The 20725-nt window shown below is 34.8% G+C and overlaps 1 protein-coding gene across 1 annotated transcript in view; it reads right to left on the bottom strand.

Moving 5' to 3' along the window:
* LOC136032755 (mediator of RNA polymerase II transcription subunit 27-like) overlaps positions 1-19726 on the bottom strand; it is a 30535-nt gene extending 10809 nt beyond the window's left edge. Inside the window, exons 1-3 of the mRNA XM_065713102.1 lie at positions 19493-19726; positions 11256-11625; positions 5809-6036 (exon numbers count right to left, since the gene is read on the bottom strand). Of these exons, the coding sequence (XP_065569174.1) occupies positions 5809-6036; positions 11256-11625; positions 19493-19689 (795 nt within the window). The 5' untranslated portion in view covers positions 19690-19726. The remainder of the gene's footprint in view (positions 1-5808; positions 6037-11255; positions 11626-19492) is intronic.
* Between the last annotated feature and the right edge of the window lie 999 nt (positions 19727-20725).

Here is a 20725-nt window from a genome sequence, read left to right as displayed (position 1 = left end):
GGATGAGTACTGGTCATTCCCAGTCTTATACCATTTGCCAATCTTTCTACCGCTGCAATCCGTCATAGCAAGCCATGAACTATTAAACTTAGTGAGCCCCATACGTAATTACCAAGCATCATCTGCAAAACAGCATCGAAAAATTAAAAGACCATAAAAAGAAAAAAATGTGGATATGTCCGAAACTGGGCCGTATTCGCATCAGCAATTTAAAAAGCGTTAAGCCAGGAAACGCATAAGTCACAAGAACTCTAGTCTAATTAAGCAGAGACTGCTAGCCTATATACTGATCTTCGCTCATTTCGGACAAGCCCAACAGGACAAAAAAAACATAGGCTATCAAGTCAACACAACAGCATAGCCGAGGCAGAAGCAGCTTACTAAGCCCAACACAAAGCATTAGTTAAGTTCAAACAGCTCAGCTTTTGTAATTAATTATCGACCTACACCAAAAGACAGCACAGTCTACAAGCAGAGTCAAAAGCAAAGAAAAGTACATCTTGGCTTACTTAATGAGCAGTGAAAATTCCAAATCATGAACAATGTTTAGTGCTCTTCAGCCGAAAATATAGGAATAATAGGGTTTTAGCCAAAATATAGGCATTTTATAGGAGTACATTAAAATAAAGGAATTTATTAGAATTTATAGGCGAGTCCGAACGCTGTTAATATAAAAATGAAAGAAAATTTATTTTAAAATTTCTTTTTTGCTATGGAAATACAGCACCACGTTATAGAGATGCGCAACTTAGGAGTTAAGCAAAGGAGTTTGGTTCCAGGAGACGATTATAACTTTGGCCTGAGAGATGAAATAAAATGATTTTGAGTAAAAATCTCAGGAAATACTACTAGTGTCAATTCGCCATTAATCAGATTTTTTTCTTAACCCTAAAAAAATTACTAAATTTTATATGCTTTTTATTATGTTAAAACTACTATTTTTATTTTCATATGCAAGATGATGTTAATAACATTTACTACTACAGTGTTGTACAAAAATGCAGTTTTTCGTAAGAATTGATAATATGAATTTTTTTATTATAAAAATTTTCATTCCTATCAGCCCCATATTTTCAAAACAATTTCTTTTATATTACAGAAGACACTAGATGTAACAATTTCATTTCAAATGAGCCATTAAATAGCTCTCTATTATTTTCCAGTGCCCATCTAGCTGCAACAAAAAAAAAACGGAAAAAGATGCCGTTGCTGCAGAATATCATGCTTGGAGCCACTTTTTTATTTTTCAAGGCCAATGAATTTACCTCGTTATTCAAGCCAAGGGACCCAGATCAATGGAACCCAGATCAGCTACTAGGGGCTAGAGTTCATTCTTTACTATAAAGTCTCCTACTAGGTTGATAGTTGCCGCTACAACCTGGATATTAAACTATATTTACATGCTTATGCTACGTTAAAATACTATTTTGATGTTCATATACAAGATTACGTTAATAACATTTGTTACTATAGTGTTGTACAAAACGTAGTTTTTCGTACAAAATTGATTCTATTTTCAAAACCATTTGTTTTTAATTAAAAAGGCACTAGATGTGGCAATTTCCTTTCAATAGAGCAATAAAACAGCTCACTACGTTTTTCCAGTACCCCCCTTGCTGTACTGAACAAAAATGTGAAATATATAGGGATTTCAGACCTCTCGTTTTCAACTGACTCAATTTTTAAAAGTTATGGGTAACTATATTTCTTAACAATGGAAGTGATCGCCTCTTACTAGGTTGCATGCTACCGCTGCAACCCGACAAACTCTTCCAAAAATATTATAATAACATAAGCTACTACAGTGCTATTGAAATAGGAAGTTTTTCGTAGAAACTTGACTGTATTTTTTTTTTCAATTACAAACATGCACAAGATGTGGCCATTTTCTTTAAATGAGACATTAAACAGCTCTCTACGATGTTTCAGTGCCAAGCTATCTGTGGAAGGCAAAACAAAGAAGAAATATGCCTTCGATGCAGAATATCATGGTTTCAGCCACTTTTCTTGATTTTCAAACCAACGTATTTTCCTTGTTATTCAAGCGAAGGGAGAGTTAGTTTCCTATATAGGGTTAATTGACAAGCCGGTTTTGATCTGACTCTAGTTTTAGGAGTTATGTACTATTTTGCTCTTTACTATGGGACGTGATTGTCTCTTACTAGATTGCAAGCTACCTCTGGGACCCGGATGTTTCTTATATTATTTTCTTTTCGAAAGATAAGCGTGTATAAATATTGCATTCAGAATATACGTCATACATGGTTATACCCTATACAATTAAAACGTCATTCATCAAGCTTGTACACGAAAATGGAGTTTTTTGAGATAATTGATTCTATTTCAAAAAGTATTTTATTTTTAATTAGAAATGGCAATCAATTAATTAGAAATGGTATTAGTAGCAGTTTCCTTTAAATTGAGCCATTATATAGCTTTCTATGATTTTCCAGTGCCCTGCTAGTTGAGGAGAAAAAACAAACAAAAAAAAAAATTTGTCGTACATGCAGAATATCGTGGTTTCAAAACTTCTCTTGATTTTAAAGCCAATATGATTTCCTTATTTTTCAAGCCAAGAAACGATAAAAATTTCTATTCAGCGGGTGTCGGACAAGGCGGTTTTAATACTCTACTTCTTGTTATGGTCTGACTCTATTTTTAAGTAATATACTTTTTTTTAAATGAACAATTTATTTTACTGTTCAAGCTTTAGGAATATCTTATGGATTTCACAGCATAGTGGATTGCAATACACTCTGCTTGAGAAATTGAAGCGTTTGGGTTGAAACGATACCTTTTACTTAATTGCAAACTTGGTATTACACATTTATTACACATTACAACTAACACTTTCAGGGTTCTTCGCACTGTCGGTGAATACTTGGACAAAATATCTGTAAAGAAATTCTGCTCGTCTAAAAAATTCAGAAACTTTTTGCACTTTTTTGATCAGAGAGAACTTAGCACTTCCTGACATTACTTTCAATTCATTTAGAACACATGAGGACAGTGCCAGATTGTGGTTGTTTTTTTTTGTTAATTATAAAAGGTACAAGGTAAGGTAGTTTTCTTTAAATGAGCCATTTAACAGCTCTCTGCAACTTTTTCGTGCCCAACTAGCTTGAGAGAAAAAGAAAGAAAAAAAAAACTGCCGCCGAAAAACAGCTTGAGAGAAAAAGAAAGAAAAAAAACCGCCGCCAATGCGAAATATCATTCCTTATTTTTGAGGTTGATGGATTTTCCTTGTTGTTTAAGACAAGGGGATGTAATCCTTCTTTATAGGGGTTTTATGCAAGGTGGTTCTAATGGAGTACTTTGTAATTCAATTTGAAGCTTATTTAAAAGTTATAGGTTGTTTTATTTCTTGGTATAGGACTTGATTGTATCTTTCTAGGTGACCGTTACCGCTGCAACCCTGATATTCCTGAAGCATTGTTAGATGGCAATTTTTTCTCAGTATGTAGTTTTTTTTAAAAATACATTTTTCAACTTATGGTTAGTATAGGCTGCGGTTCGCTGTTAAAAGGTTGCAGCTATAGCTGCAAACAGGATACAGACACAATTTACCAGTGTTCAGTTCAATATGAAAATATACCAGCGTCCAGTTCTATATGTAAACTTCCCAAAAAAGATGTATTGTAACATCATTATCATGATGATTTATTCTGGCATTTCAGTTTCTATGGGCTAGCATTCGTTCTTACTATAGCTTCGGAAAAATGTGTCTCGTTGAGTTTACACAGTTTTGTAGAAAAATAAAACTATTTAATACCCTGTCACAGAATGAAAGCGTGCCTCTTGACCAAAACTTTACGGGTTCAATTTGTCATTGAGGCAAAGTATATATACCGAGTCTAGGAGTGGTTTTATAACAAAATGCTGTCAAAATGTGAAGACTACTTTTGAGTTGCTTGGCCAGGGTGGAAAATGGAGTAAATATATTGCGAAACGGAACAAGATTGAGCGCATTTTTGTTTGGTTAGTAATAGTTAACAGTTTCCAAAAGGTTGAAATATACAGAATGTGAGGGAGAGCTATTGCATGGAAAAGGCTAGCTAGCAAATGCCGGTTGAACCTAAACTTGCAGGAAATTATAGACAGATAAGATGCAGAAATGTGGCAGGTTAGATGTTTAATAAGGAGGTACCGGGTGTGGTGTATGGATGAACCTATAGGGAGACAAGATAGACAAGGTGATCAACAGGTTGAACCAAAGAATCCCAAGTTTGACGGAATTTACTAGATCGCTCTTCCAGTTAAAAAGGCCTATTTTCGACTTAGAAGAATTGAAATGTAGACCAAGCTTAAGGTATTCTGCTTCGAGAATAGAGAAAACATCACTGACTCGTTGCAAGGTGCGACTAAGATCCAGAAAATCGTCATTTAGGAATTTGACTTTTGAGAAGTTTACAAATAGAACTGGACGCTGGTATATTTGCATATAGAACTTAACACTGGTAAATTATGATTATATCATGGTTGTAGCTCTAGCTGCAACCTTTGGACAGCGAACCGCAGCCCATACTAACCACAAGTTGAAAAATGCATTTTGAAAAAAAAACTGCCTAATGAGGAAAAATTGCCATCTAACAGTGCTTCAGGAATATGTTTCAGATCAGTTTCTTCTAAATCAGTTTCAGATCAAATTACAAAGCATACCATTAGAACCGACTTGTATATAACCCCTTTTAAGAAAAATTACATCCCATTGTGGAAAACAACAAGGAAAATCCATAGACCTGAAAAATAAGGAATGATACTTCACATCGGCAGCAGAAAGTGATTGTTAAAGTGATTGCAATCCAAATACCAATGTCCATTTAAGCTTCCTTCAAGTGAATACATTGAACATTTTGAACAAAAATTTTTTAATAGGATGAGCAGGGTATCAGAATTTTAGAAATGCCTAGGTGTGGCATGGCCCAAAATTGGTTGGGAGCCCCTGATCTATATCTTGATTAATTAGGGAAAATCGGGAACCAATTACCAATGAAAAAGATCTCCGTATGCTGTTATCCAGTTTTCAGCAGTAGCTGCCACCAAATTGACAAAAATAAACATGGGCTAAGAATTTAAAAAAGATGGGCTAAAAACAAAGAACACCAAAACAGATCGGAACATGCAGCTTTTCTTTATAACTGAAGTTGCCTTTGGCACTCAGCAAGCTGCTTATGTTTTAATTTTTACGCCAGATGTGTTTTTGAACTTCATTAATTGAAACACTGACGTAAATGCAGTGTTGCTCTTAAAACCTCATAACTTTGAAAGAAGTAAAAGAAAATCAATAGAAAACCGCGACTCTCAGGTATGACTACGGTCCATGAGGTCAGAATATTGTTATTATTTTCTTATTCTTAGTATTTCAAAACCAACCGATCTGAGAGCACAGGCTTAAAGTAGACAAGAAGAAAATCCTGAAATGAGCACAAAAGAGCCTCTAAAGCTCTTCAGTAATTGTTTAGATAGTGAGCATAAGTTGAATTATCATGTATCTAAAATGACTAAATCCGCAACCTTTTTGCTAAATTCTTCTCCACAAATTGAAGGATTTAGCGTTCCAATGAAACTATGTCCAATGTTCTCATGTTTGAACCTCACTCAGTTACGTTTTTTGGCATGATAAACTTAAGATTCGTGAAAGGAAGGGGGGCGACCAAAATGTTTTTACTTGAATTTTCTTTGCACTTTTAAGCTTATTTTGGGCATATCCTAGAACTGTCCCTGTTCTGTAACCTTTTCAACGCTGTATACCCATAATTAGTTGGATCTAACTGCATATATAATAGATATAACGCATGAAGTGCTTACCAGAAAAGACTTAACTCCAAGCTCTGGGTAAATCGGTGATGAGAAGTGCAGCATGGCAGAGTTTGCATGCTCTGTAACCTTCCGAAAAACTTTGTATCTTGAATCTGTCCATATGTCCAGTTTACCATCTTCTCCAGAGAAATCCTCGGTAAATGACTTTATTTGAACCCACTCAATCATTAAGCCTTTGAGCATAACAACAGCTTTGATAACTCGTCCAATGGTTATCTGCAAAAAGATATTAAAGTTGATAAAAAAAAATATTATATTTTTAAATTGGCCACCTTTCAGTTGCTACCTTTCATTGGAATCGCGATAAATAAACAAACTTGGTCCATCGGACCTCGCAAGCATTGCTCAATGATGTACTGCAGTATTTCCCCACTGTGGTAGGCGTACTCCCAGGGGTACGTAGAAGCATGCAAAGGGCATACACAAAAATATCAGCAATGTCGGAATCAATATCTTGACAGGGTGGCCACGTTCATAACATTTTTTTTACATTTCAAATAAAAAGTTACTTTTGACATTACAGTCCTAAAACATTACATTTAGGTTAGGTTAGGTTCTTATATAAACAAAGATTTTTAATTTTTTGAGGAATCTATTCTTGCCCGTGAAATATTCACCTGTTTCTAGTTTAGTCACAGTCCTAAAAAAATTTCATTTCTGTTAAGTCTTTACACAAACAAAGATTTTTCATTTTTTGAGGAATCTATCCTTGCCCGTGAAATATTCACCTGTTACTAGTTTAGTTACAGTCCTAAAAACTTTGCATTTATGTTAAGTCTTTATATAAACATTTTTTTTTATTTTTTGGGGAATCTATCCTTGCCCGTGAACCATTCATCTGATTCTAGTTTAGTTACAGTCCTAAAACTTTACATTTATGTTAAGTCTTTACACAAACAAAGAATTTTCATTTTTTGAGGAATCTATCCTTGTCCGTGAAATATTCACCTGTTTCTAGTTTAGTCACAGTCCTAAAAACTTTGCATTTATGTTAAGTCTTTATATAAACAATTTTTTTATTTTTTGGGGAATCTATCCTTGCCCTGAAATATTCACTTGTTTCTAGTTTAGTTACAGTCCTAAAAACTTTTCATTTATGTTAAGTCTTTACACAAACAAAGATTTTTCATTTTTTGAGGAATCTATCCTTGCCCGTGAAATATTCACCTGTTTCTAGTTTAGTTACAGTCTTAAAACATTACATTTATGTTATTTATACATTTATGTTATAAAAACATTACATTAGGTTACATTATGTAGGTTTGAGATCTTGCTCCCTGTAGTATGCTTTATGGTTTCCCCCCTGATTGCTAACATTTTTTTTCGTTCGCAAACGCAACTTTCACCCAAAATGAATGTAATGTAAAGCTAAAAAGACCCCAAAAAAGCCCAATCAGGCACGAACCTTTGGTGTCGACGGCAGGAGTCTAGCACTCTATCATTTGAGCGGTCCACACTTGATATGCGGTTTTACATGTTTTACACGGTTTTACATCGGTTTTGCATTAATATACACAAATAAACGGGTTCTCATTAACGGTTTTTCGCCAGCCTTGCCGATATCATCAATTCAAAGCCGTATCCAGGGGGAGGGGGTACCGTGTTTGATCACCCTCCCGAATTTTTTTTTCCAACTCATAAAAACGGAACAAAATGCACATACGTAAATTTTGGATGCGTTTTTGTAGGCTTCCCCACAAAAAAAAATACCCCCTCTCCCAAAAGATTCATGGATACGCCCTTACCTCAATTATTGCGTTGCGAGAGCAACACTAACAAATATACAAATATACATAAACAAAGATTTTTAACAAATATACAAAAATACAAAAACAGAGATTTTTCATTTTTTGAGGAATCTATCCTTGCCCGTGAAATATTCACCTGTTACTAGTTTAGTTACAGTCCTAAAAATATTACATTTATGTTAAGTCTTTACATAAACAAATATTTTTCATTTTTTCAGGAATCTATTCTTACCCGTGAAATATTCACCTGTTTCTAGCTTAGTTACATTGTTATTCCTTTACACTGCGATGACACTACATCAAATCACACTACATAATTACTGCGATCACACTTCACACTGCGAGTAAGGATGTTCCTTCAAACTATGACTAGGCAACGCTAGCACACAATCATTAAATTATCACGATGAAAAATCACCCATTCTGCTCACTTGCATAATAAATAAGGGTAACGTCCTAATTTGCAGAGTAATCCGTTGCCATGATGAGAAAGCAAACAGACTTTGCTATCAATATTGTCTCGTCCGTTTAAAAATCAACTTTCTTTCAATTTTTGTACGGCGTAATCCACAATGGAAATCTTTTTCAAGGGGTGCAGGATTCAAAAAAGGTTGGGAACCACTTACATAATGTGTCTTGTTATAACATATAGAGTTGTGAATGTACCTTTTATAGTCTGTATTCTGAAAATAGCAATTGAGAATTTTATTGGTATTTACTTTTTGATCTTTGTTTTTTATTCGTTAAGCTTATTAAGTTTCCTTTATTTCCTATCTACGCCATTCTGCTTCTTTTATTTTGCTTACCCCGTAATGGATGATTAAAAATTTCGATTTTTCTATTTTTGATTATAATTAAAAATATATAGCATATAATTTAGTATTGGTTCTAAAGTATGTTCAGTGTAAACCTTCGCTTCTATACAAAACAAGAGCTCATATGGCACTTGTGACAAGGTTGGAAGAGCTAAGAGCCAAGAGCTCATATGGCATGAGCTCTAGCACAATTCTAAGAATCAATAGATTGATTTAAAAGCAAAATCAGAGGCTTAATGCCAGTCAGGATTTAAAATAAGAGCTCTGAGACACGAGATCCTTCTAAATATCAAAATTCATTAAAATCCTATCACCCACTCATAAATTAAATCATTTTTTCTAGTTTTTCCTCTCCCTTCATCAGATCTGGTCGGAATTTAAGATAAGAGCTCTTAGATATGCGTTCCTTCTAAATATCAAATTTGATTGAGATCTAAACAACCCGTCCTTAAGTTAAAAATACCACAATTTTTCTAATTTTTCCGAACTAGCCCCCCTCCAATTCTCCCAAAGGGAGCAGATTCATTCCGGTTATGTCAATCACGTATCTAGGACTTGTGCTTATTCTTCCCATCAAGTTTTATCCTGATCTCTCCACTCTAAGCGTTTTCCAATATTTCCTGTTTTCCACTCTAACTCATCCAATATCACCGGATACGGTCGGATTTAAGATAAGAGCTCTGAGATACGAGGTCCTTCCAAATATCAAATTTCATTAAGATCTGATCACCCATTAGCAAGTTAAAAATACCTATTTTTTCAATTTTTCCTCTCCCTCCAGCCCCCAGATGGTCGAATCAGGGAAACGATTCAAGTCAATCTGTGTAGGTCCCTGACACACCTACCAACTTTCATCGTCCTAACACGTCCAGAAACACCGAACTCGCCAAAGCACTGGAAATCCCCCCAACTCCCCCAAAGAGAGCGAATCCGTTCTAATTATGTCAATCATGTATCTATAACTTGTTCTTATTCTTCCCATCAAGTTTCATCCCGATCTCTCCACTCTAAGCGTTTTCCAAAATTTCCGGTTTTCGAGATTTCTGTTTCCCCCTCCAACCCCCCAGTCCTCGGATCCGATTCCAATTGAAAATGCAGCATCTGAGACATAAGATCTTTCTATATATCAAGTTTCATTAAGATCCGACCACCCGTTCGTAAGATAAAGATACCCCAATTTTCATATTTTCCAAGATTTCCGATTCCCCCCCCCCCCCCCAATGTCACTGGGTCTGGTCGGGATTTAGAATAAGAGCTCTGAATCACAAAATCCTTCTAAATATCAAATTTCATTAAGATCTGATCACCCGTTTGTAAGTTACAAATGCCTAATTTTTTATCATTTTCCAAATTATCCCCCCCCCCCAAACTGCCTCAAAGAGAGCAGATCCGGTCCAGTTATGTCAGTTCCGTATCTTGGACTTGTGCTGATTCTTCCCACCAAGTTCCATCCAGATCTCTCCACTCTAAGCGTTTTCCAAGACTTCCCCCACAACTCCCCGCAATGACACTGGAATTTAAAATTTAAAGAGATCTGAGTTGCGAGGTTTTTCTAAATATGAAATTTCATTAAGATCCGATTAAGTCAAAAATACCTCATTTTTTCTAATTTTCAGAATTAGCCATCCCCCCCCAACTCCCCCAAAGAAAGCATATCCGTTTTGGTTACGTCAATCACGTATCTAGGATTTATGATTATTTTTCCCACCAAGTTTCATCTTGATCCCTCCACTCTAAGCGTTTTCCAAGATTTTCGGTTTTTCCACTCCAAATCCCCACATAGTCCTCGGATCCGGTCGCGTTTTAAAATAAGAGCTCCGAGACACGATATCCTTCTAAATATCAAATTTCATTAAGATCCTTTGAGCCGTTCGTAAGTTAAAAATACCTCATTTTTTCTAATTTTTCCAAATTAACCTTCCCCCACTCCCCCCTTCCAGATGCTCAAATCGGGGAAACGACTATTTCTAATTTAATCTGGTCCGGTCCCTGATACGGCCACCAAATTTCGTCGTCCTAGTTTATCGGGAAGTGCCTGAACTAGCAAAACCAGGACCGACAGACTGACAGACAGAATTTGCGATCGCTATATGCCACTTGGTAAATACCAAGTGCCATAAAAAGGAGTGTTTAGCAATAAGACAATCATTTAATGTCAATAAGAATGAGCTAATATAAATAATTAGAAACAGCAAATACGTGTCATAATATGACATTAAAAATATCATAGCCTCAACTGAATGATGTTGTTGTAAGACTGGTGGTTTTGATAGCAATATTACATATTGAAAATAAGCATACAATAGTGATCTGTGGATCCAGCTTCAAAGGAGAAGAAAACAGGAGTTATGGCAAAGTTGGACAATAGCTATATACACTATGGGACATAAAATAAACCTATTTTATGAGAATAATTTTAAAACAAGCAAGACAGATAGCAAAAGTGCTGCTCACAGGTAACATTTTTTAATTTAAAGAACACTCATTTCTATAATCAAAATTTAAGTTTAATTAGACTCAAAGCAATACAATTTTTCGATCATATTGTATGAGGTCCCTTAACACTAATCAAACAGTTCGTGGTAACGAACTGTAGTAAGGAGCGACTCATTTGTATTATTACAATAGTCTTAATATTCAGTTGTACTGAAGGAATTAACAGAGGCTCAATGTATAGAGGACAGATGGAAATATTTGTCAAAGAGGCAAAGGGGTCTGATACCTTGAAAAGTGCATTTTTCAGTTAAAAAAAAACTACGGTTTTGTCTATCTAATATTTTCGAAAGAAGACAGGGAGAGGGAGGGATACTTCTCAATATTTAAAATATTGCAAACAAATAAATTTGCAAACTGTAAATCAAACAAAATGTACCTGCAAAACTGCACTATTTCCAAATGGCCGGGACAGATCAATAGACAATTCTGGTAGATTTCGGCCAATGTTTAAAATGGAACTATCAACTTGAGGATTTGCTTGAAAACCAAGGTTCTGCATTCGTCTCCTTTTCTGTGCAGCATATGAATGACCTCCAAAATATGACCTCTTTAGACTGTTTTGATTAAGGATATGCCATGCTATGCCAGCATATTCGTGAACTTTATCTGCCCACCTATGCCATGTAGCTGTATTTACATAAAGAGAAGCACTCTCTTTGTTCTCATCCAAGCTTATCTGGCCAACATTCCCCAGTTGAAAAAGTTGCAAAGGTGCTGATAATGTGCTAACAAACTGTTCTACATCCCTGTAATAGGGTTGATTAAATAATTAGCTTATATTAGAATGCTACTGAGGCCAATCATGTAATCAAAAGAGACCCAAATTAAATATAATCGACACCAATCCGAGTAAAAAAAAATGTAAAAATTCAAGTAAAAAATACAATTTGGCGCTTGTCTTAGATCATTTTAACAACAATTTCACCAAGAGTTTCTTTGCTTTCAAGGATTAAAGCAACATTAATATGCAACAAAATAACATGTTTTCCTTTGACATAGTACACATATTTACATCAAAAACAAGTAAAAGACCTTTTAACCTGTACAATAAACAACGATTACTCTAAGCCAAACAAAGAATAAACAACTGCGAAGATTTTTGAACTAGAGTACAGTTTTCCTTATTTTCTTTATTTTGATCAATAACCTCTTTAAATCTCTTATTTTTTCGTTTTTACAGATACCTTTTTCAGTTGCAACTTTGGACTCACAACCTGTATATTTCCAGTACACATGGCGCTTTTAATATTTCTTTAAAAGTGGGCTAGCTTGTGAACAGGTTCTAAAAGTATCAAACAAACACTATCGACTTTCCAATTAACTGTTTAGCTTAATTGTGTTGCATACGTGGCTGAGAGGCTATTTTTCTAGTGGGTTCTTTCTTTATAGTGCTTTAATTTTGTTGTTAATTTCCAGTATAATTGTACTCCTCTAGGGGCATTTCAAACTTGTACAGAGAGTTGAAACGAATTATTTATTATTATTGCTTTATAAGTGTACCCAGGTTGAATCCTCAGAGTACAAATGACATCAAAACTAAAACCTATTTTGCCCCCTTGGCTCCATTGTTGTAGTTTCTTAGCCACCTTAGGATAAACTCAAAGTCCCCCAATTCCAGAAGAGATACTGTGAGCAAAATAATCCACTAGCAGATGCATCTATTATATAAAAAATACCAATTGCCACATAACTTCTACTACTGCTTGAACAACTCACTATAGCAGCAAACAGCAAGAGGCCAAGACACTCTTGCATGCTCCTCCAACACTATCTATTAAACGCTTCTCTTTTTACACCCTCCCCAGAAATATTAATTTCCCTTAAATCTTTCCTTACAACATCCATAAACCTCATTTTGGGATGGCATATGTTTTGTTTGGTTGTAGATGGTTGGCTGACAAGGACAATCTTTGGCAAAAATTCATCTGCAGAACATGTCCATCTCAACTTATCTCTTAAAAGGAATGTTTTTAGAAAAGCTTACTGTTAGAAAATACAGTCCATAAGCCAGGATGTCCACTTGATCAATCTTCTTGTGACTCAGTTCTAGCAACTTACGTTTTTTTTTAACATTAATTTTCAAACCTATTCTTGCACCCTGTACTTGCAAAACTTTTAAAAGTTCATTCATTTTGCTAGGGATTTCATCTAGGATGCTGAAATCACCAGCACAATCTAAGTCTAAGTGAGTTTTACTTCCCCAGTTGATTCCATGTTCTCCCATTGCCTTTACTGAGCTCTTTAGGACAAAGTCCATAAAAATGATCCTTGTAAATAGGAATAGAACACAACCCAGCTAACTCCTGATTAAGCAAAAACCAGCAACTAGACTAATTTCCTGCCTTAACTGCGGCAATGTTATTCTGTACAGAGTATTAATCACTTTAATGTATTTATCTGGTATACTATACAAGGATAGGACCTTTGCTAAAAATTCTTCTATTAACTGAATTAAACACTTGCAAATAATATAAAACAAACTGGAGAGTCAGAAACTCCTCAATTATTAATTCTAAGAGTAAAACCTGGTCACCATCTACCCCTGCTAAAACCACACTGTTTTCCTTTTAAAACTTTATTTACATCATCTCTAAGTCTAAAAAGTAGCATGACACCAAGTAATTTGTTTCCTACATAAGCCAGACTAATGGCTCTATAATTAGAAACTCACTCTTATCACTTTTCTTATAGACAGCTATAACCAGACTTTCCCTAAAATTGCTAGGTGCTTCCTCTTTCTGAATTTGTTTTTCATAATCTTCAGTAACTTATCTCTAATATCATATCTACCATATTTAAAAACTTGTTTACCAAACTATCAGCAGCTGGAACCTCACCATTTTTAATCCTTTTAGCGATGTCACTAATTCTTCCTTACAGAATAAATCTTCCTTCATATTTGAATTCTCACAAACTATTTCATTCTTTTCTATATTTCTTCCTGTAATGCAGTCATAGTTCAGTAAGTTCTCAAAATGTTCAGCTCACCTCTTTAGCAAGATTCAAAGATATATACAATCTTTTCTCCAGATATCAAAAGCTATCCAATATAAACTACAGAATCATTTATTCAAAGAGGCTAAAGACACTTTACCTGTACCAGCCTTATTTTAGATCTCGCCACAGCATAATGTCTCTTTCAGCACTTTTATTGCTATTCTGTAGGAGCTTGTGCTTTTAATGGAAAGAGAGGACCTTAGACCAGATTTTTGAATATAGCATTATATTTTGGAAAACTATGTATGCTTCTTACCTGGAGCCAAAACAGGGTGTTATACTAGTCCTAGAGCAACAGCTATGCTTGATGGGACAATTGCTGTTCACCCAAGATTTATTTTTTTACTGAATCATGTTTTTGCTTTTACATGGAAAACTCTGTTTTAGCAGACATAGAGGATGTATTAATTGCATATTATAGACATTGAAAATAATCTCACTGGTAAACAAATGGAGCTTACATCATTGACCCTTTCTAAGTTGTAATACTAGGAAAGTGGTCCATGTTAAGAACACACAATTTTGTGCTGATCCAAATAGGCTACTTGTTCTTTGTTACTGCTAATCAATTATTCTTGATGAGTGGATGAGAGCATGTGGCATCAGCTTTTTCATGGAATACTTTATTTTAGGGGGCAAATACTGTTGTTGTGGTGGGTATCAAAAAAAAAAAACAAGCTAAGTCCTCAATGAATGCAAGAACAAGGTAGATCCTGACACAGTGCAAACACAAGCTTAGTCTAAACATCATAAAAACAAGCCAATTCTGAAAACTGCCTTGTCTTCCCCTATGGCTTGACTTTTCAGTAGAATGTATTTACAGAAAAAAAGAGAAAGAATCTAATTCATATTTTAAAATCAAACAATTGAATTTCACATATCAAGCAAAAAATTATTTTCATTGATTAAACATTTTGAAGATTCAATTTAAAAAACGCATTCTAAAAAGAGGGAAATTTTAGGGAAAAATCACGTTATTAGACAATAAAATACAATACTCTTTTGTAAATAACCATGACATTTACACTATCTGATAGTTGGCAAAAAAAACAACACTAAAACAGTTGTTTAACAATTGTTTAACTGGTGTTAGAATGATGAAATACAACAGGTTTATATTACAGGATATTGACAGGAGGGGGGGCAGTAAGATGAAGATAGCTTCAGTCCCATAAGATAAACAATTTTGCAGATTTTTAGTCCGTAATGTCAAAATCACATTCCCCATCCACGCCAAATCATGGTGAAAAGAGCAAAACTGAAAGGGTCAATAATAACCAGAAGTTTACAAGGTGTTCTGAAAAAATAAAACTTTAGCAATAAAAAACTGAAATTTGAAGCTAATTCAGGAATGGTAACTACTATTTCAATGAATCTCAATACTAAGAATTTATTACAAAAAATATTTATGAGAATTTTGAAAAACTGGAAGCCCCCAAAAATGGCATCATAGGAACTATCATGATTGAGAAACTTACAGAAGAAAATTACTGTACCCAACCATGAAAAACAAGGAAAATCACCTTTTTTTCATTGTAAATACCATTTTTTTCAGCTTTCTTCAGTTTTTGCCCAAAGAGGGTCAAAATGTCAAAGAATATAAATGCTAAGAGTGGCAAAATACCTAGGAATGCAAATTCTAAACAGATCAATCTATTGTGGACTAGAATTTAGAACCTTGTAAAATATATCCTCTGTTTAAATCAAGTACAAGGACACAGTTTTCAGCTTCACAACTTTGCTTAATCCCAATTAAATGAGGTTTCAAAGATTCACAAATACATTTCCTAAATTTAGAAGAAAAAAACAATTGATATGGCTAAAAATTTTACTCAAATAGCAGAAATTGCATTTTCTGAACTAAACCAGAGAAACAGAAACTAGTAACTGAAAATTAAGGCAAAATTTTGTTTTGTCAAAAGTAGACCTGCAGAGTAGACTAATTTCTAAGAAAGAGGGTTATCATGGAAACTTGCAATACATTCTCAGAGTATGTTTTTGGCCCTCAATTTATGACTGCAGTATCATTTTCCTGACCCAACCTCTTTCAAAGATAGCAAAAAGTACCTAAACAAGAACTTTATACAAGAAATGATGGAATTCTAGTATATTTGCAGCAGGTCAAACAATTTAGATAAGAGAAAAGTGGAAAGGTCAATTGATTCTTTTTTATGCTCTTTAATAATTCAATAATTGCTTCTGGGACTAATTGTATCTTGAGCCCTTAAAGGGGATCCAAAGGCACAATGAAGAATCAAGACTAGTTAAGTTATTGATAAGTGGTTAAAAACATATTGCTAGTTTATAAATATGTTGTTTGAGAGTAATATACTCCAAAAATACTGATTTATTAAAATTCGAAACTCATTTATTAGGCAACTCAAATATAAACCATTTGAATTTAAGGGTATATTTTAACGGCAAAGTTTCTGATTACAATATTCAGTGCTATTTTTAGTTGATGAAATTTGAAAAATGTCCCCTTAAATTGAAAGGGAAGGAAAACAGTTTATATTTCAGCTACCTTATAAATGAGATTTGAACTATTATTAATAAGTATTTTTGGATTATTTTACTCTTGAACAACTTATTTGTAAGTTAGTAATTAGTTTTTAACCTCTTTTCAGTAACTTAACTAGTGTTGATAACATTTTTGTGTGGTTACAAAAATTAAATTATTTTCGGGCCCCTTCAAGGGCTCAAAATGCAATTAGTTCCATAAACAACTATTGAATTATGAAAGAGCATAAAAGAGGCATCAAATGATGTTTTCACTTTTCCCTTAGTTAAATTATATGACCTGCTGCAAATTTACCACAATCTTTACCTCATAATATGCAGGAATTTTTAGTGAGTCATATTCCTTGTTTTATCTTGTTTCTGTCTGTTTTTGAATAAGTTTTCATCTATAATTACCTTAAATTGCATTGTCCAGCAAAATAAGGATTAAATCCTGTAGCATTGCTGGTTAGTGATGATGATGGTTGGATGTCTCAATGGCATCTCACTCAGTTTGCATGGCTTTGATGACCATTCTCCATCAACAGCTCTTTTAAAGGCAGCAGTACTGGGGGTAGTGACTGCTTTTTCAGTGAGAGAATTCCACAAACTCACTATTCTGTAAGTGAAGAAGTTATCGCATAGTCTAGTGGCAGTTCTCTTCTGATATAGTTTCCAACTATGCCCCCTTGTTCTGGCAGACTGGTCAAGTTAAAATAGCTTATTTAATGGAGAGTTATAATTCAGGAGCTTATGCATCATAATAATATCACCCCTTTTAGGTCTGTAGACAAGAGCGGGAAGTTTCTGCCTCTTCAGACAGGATGAGTAGTTTAAGTATTTGCATCCCTCAATTGCTTTCATAGCCTGTGCTTGAACGGTTCCTAACTTTTGCTGGTCACCTTTGTCAAGGGGGCTAGCTACACACATGCCAAACTCCAAATTAGGCTTGACCAATGCCTTATATAATTTAGTCATCACCATAGGTGACCTACTAGTGATTGTTCTTTTTATAATACCCAGGGTTTGGAGTGCTTTGGCTAGAGCTGTCTGTGTGTATAGAGAATTTTAATTCTTTATCAACTATGACCCCCAAGTCTCTCTCTATAATGTTTTTTTTTATTTTGCCTAGAATTACAGGAAGACAGTAAAAAGTAGCAAGTATGATCCAACTAGACCCTTATGGTCCAAAACAGCAGTAGGGATCTCTGTTTGAAGGCCTTTTAGTAGGAACTGCAATGGAAGATGGGAGCCAGCCATCATGTACTTTCAAACATCATTCCTGCCTACTCTCTCTTGATCTCTCTAGTTACCAACTTAGAGCTGGCTTGACTCTGGCTGAGCATATAGAGTAAGACCATTCACTCCCATCCCAAGCCAAATAACCAGTCATGTCAGAAATCAGCCCAATGCCCCTCAAAAAAAGAATTCCCAACAAAATGCACCAACCACTTGGCTTGGACAGGATAACTGCATTAGAGTGTGTACACTTTTCAAGAGCAACTACTCTAATCCTTCACCATTTTAGCCTACTCCTTTTGCAAAACAAGAGTCTTGGCATGGTCTAGTACCTTACCAGGATGCAGCTTAGCCAAGATAGGCCTACTGGATTCAATTCTTAAATTTCCATTTTGACATAGGCTAGACTGGGCTATGTGATAATTTCCAAGAATAATTGGCATCCGTTAGCTGGATCATCATTTCATTAAAAAAATTGGTGAAACTCTAGTTGATTGACTTCTTGCTATCTCAGAAAGGGGTTAGGTTAGGAAAATGAAACTTTCAGGGATGGGTTTACAGGCTAAAGTATGTCCTGGGAAGGTATTTTGAAGTACCTACCTTCACTCCTTCTTTCTCTAAAGAGTCCTGACCTTTGATGACCTTCAAAAATATGTGTGTTATAAAATTGAAACTTTGCAAAATAGATCTTCTGCTTGAATGAAGTACAACAAAATTGTTTTCAGCTTCACAAGTTTGCTCAATCCCAATTTATAAGGTTTTGAAGATATGCAAACACATTTCCTAAATTCGGAAGAAAAAAAACATTGATATTGCTCAGAATTCTACTCAAATAATGAGATTTGCATTTTCAGAACTAAAGCCAGAGAAAAAGCAGCTGGTAACTGAGAATTAAGGTAAAATGTTGTTTTGTCAAAATTTCAATAGGTATAGACCTGTCATGTAGGCAAATTTCAGGGCTCTCTAGAGGGAGAAGGAGTGAAAGTGGGGATAAAATTCTAGTTAATTGACTTCTTGCTATCTCACAAGGGGTTTAGGTTAGGAAAATGAAACTTTCATGGATGAATCTACAGACTAAAGTATGTCCAAGGAAGGTATTTTGAAGTAATTACCTCTGCTCTTAAAAATAACCTTTTTGACCTCTTAAAAATGACCTAAATATGGGGTCATTACAAGTCAGTAATAGTTTAGAAACAAATTCAGGCTATATATTTACACATCAGAGGTGTAGGGGTAAAGCATAGCATATATTAAATATGTAAACTAACCATTGCTGTATTTTTTTTTATGTGTTTGTGCATATCAAATTTTAATGAGAAGAGAAATCACCAGTGCAACAGCACAAACATATAATCAAATTTTAATGAGAAGAGAAATCACCAGTGCAACAGCACAAACACATAAAAAAATCAGCAATGGTTAGTTTACATATTTAATATATGCTAGCCTATGCTTTATCCCCACCCCCCTGATGTGCAAATATATAGCCCAAATTTGTTTCTAAACTATTGCAGATTTGTAATGACCCCATATATAGGTCATTTTTAGGAGGTCAAAAAGTGCTTAAATCTGAATTTGCAGTAGAAGCAATTATTATATTTGTAAACAGCATTAAAAAGGCATCAAGTGGTATATTCACTTTATATGAAAGCCAGTAATACTGTTTAAACCAATTTTACCCAACTAACTAGAATTTTACCAAAGTGGGAACTTTGAAATACCTTCCCAGGATATACTTTAGCCTAGAGACCCACCCCTGAAAGTTTCATTTTCCTAACCTAACCCCTTCCTGAGATAGCGAGAAGTCACTCAACTAGAATTTTACCAAAACATTAGCGTGTTAAACTGATATTCCTAGAAAATGTAACCTCAACTAACCTCACAGCAGCTTGGACACCACCAAGAGAACGCTGTAAGTCAAATACATATTGAGCTTCCTTGTCTTTAGTCAAATCATTTTGAGTGTCAACTTCTGGTCCATTTTCTAATTGGAAGTATACTGTACGAACTTGATTCCTGAGTTTCCTTACGCAGTTAAGAGCAACATTCAAATCAGTCAAATGGTCTGTCTGCATTTTTTGTCTTTGAAATCTTTCGCAAAACTGAGACAAATTGCCATAGAATAAAAGGGTTTGAACCAAGAAATTTTTACTAGATTGCGGCGTTCGCATGAATATTTAATAAGAATTCCGTCTCTCAGCAGGAGCTGAACAAATTTTACATGTTTACCTAGAAATTTCAGGCGTCTATTTTATACCAAGAATAACTGGTTTCCAGCTTCACTGCCACTTTTTCAGTCAATAGTCTTAAAAGTTCATCTCAGACCTTACCTTTGAAAAACAGGAAGTTTGCTTAACAGCTTTCAGCTGATAGTCCCCAATACCGTGCTGGCTCTCTTTTCGGCAGCAAACAACCAAATGGAAAAAAAACTGGTGGCATGCTGCAAAACATCACCGGCTGATTCTAACTTTTACTATTAGAAAGGAGTTTCAAACCTCTTCATAGCACCATAAGCGATATTTCGAGGTTCAATTAGAAAGTCAAATTCAATAGTCTGCAGGTTCAATATTTTTTTTTGAACTCTTGTTTTAATGTATTAGCTCTTGATGCTTACTTGTTAAATTAGGTACAAGTCAATTTGTTTTCTAACAGCTTTGTCTGTCTCAGTAAGATCCACAAGTTCTTCAAATGAAGTCGAGTTCAACCAAAAGTCTTTTTCGAAACTACAGCTACAGTGTGAGCCGTAACTAAGAAAATATATTAAATTGTAACTCTAGGAGTTGCAAAAGAAAATTCCAAGTCTCTAAAAGAAATGTCCTAAAGAAATTAGTTGGTTTAAGATAGTCCAGTGCTACAGTTTCTTAAGTACAGGTAACATCAACCAGTTAGTCATAGTCTCAAAACAGAACCTTTGCGGAATTTTTTTTTCTTTATCTGAAGAACTTGTGGTGCTCACTGAGGAAGAAGAAGTTGTTAAAAAACAGTTGGAGTTGTAACTAACTATCAGGTCAAAATCTTCCTCGAATAAAAACCCATGCAATACTTTTTTGAAAGATCAAAGAGAGCATATCATCGAGGTGCGCCAATTTTACAAGGGAAGAAAAGAAGAAA

This window comes from Artemia franciscana, chromosome 1 (assembly GCF_032884065.1).
Source record: "Artemia franciscana chromosome 1, ASM3288406v1, whole genome shotgun sequence".
Lineage (NCBI taxonomy): Eukaryota > Metazoa > Arthropoda > Branchiopoda > Anostraca > Artemiidae > Artemia > Artemia franciscana.
The sequence above is the reverse complement of the archived record's forward strand: the minus strand, read 5'-3'. Positions and strand labels throughout refer to the sequence as shown.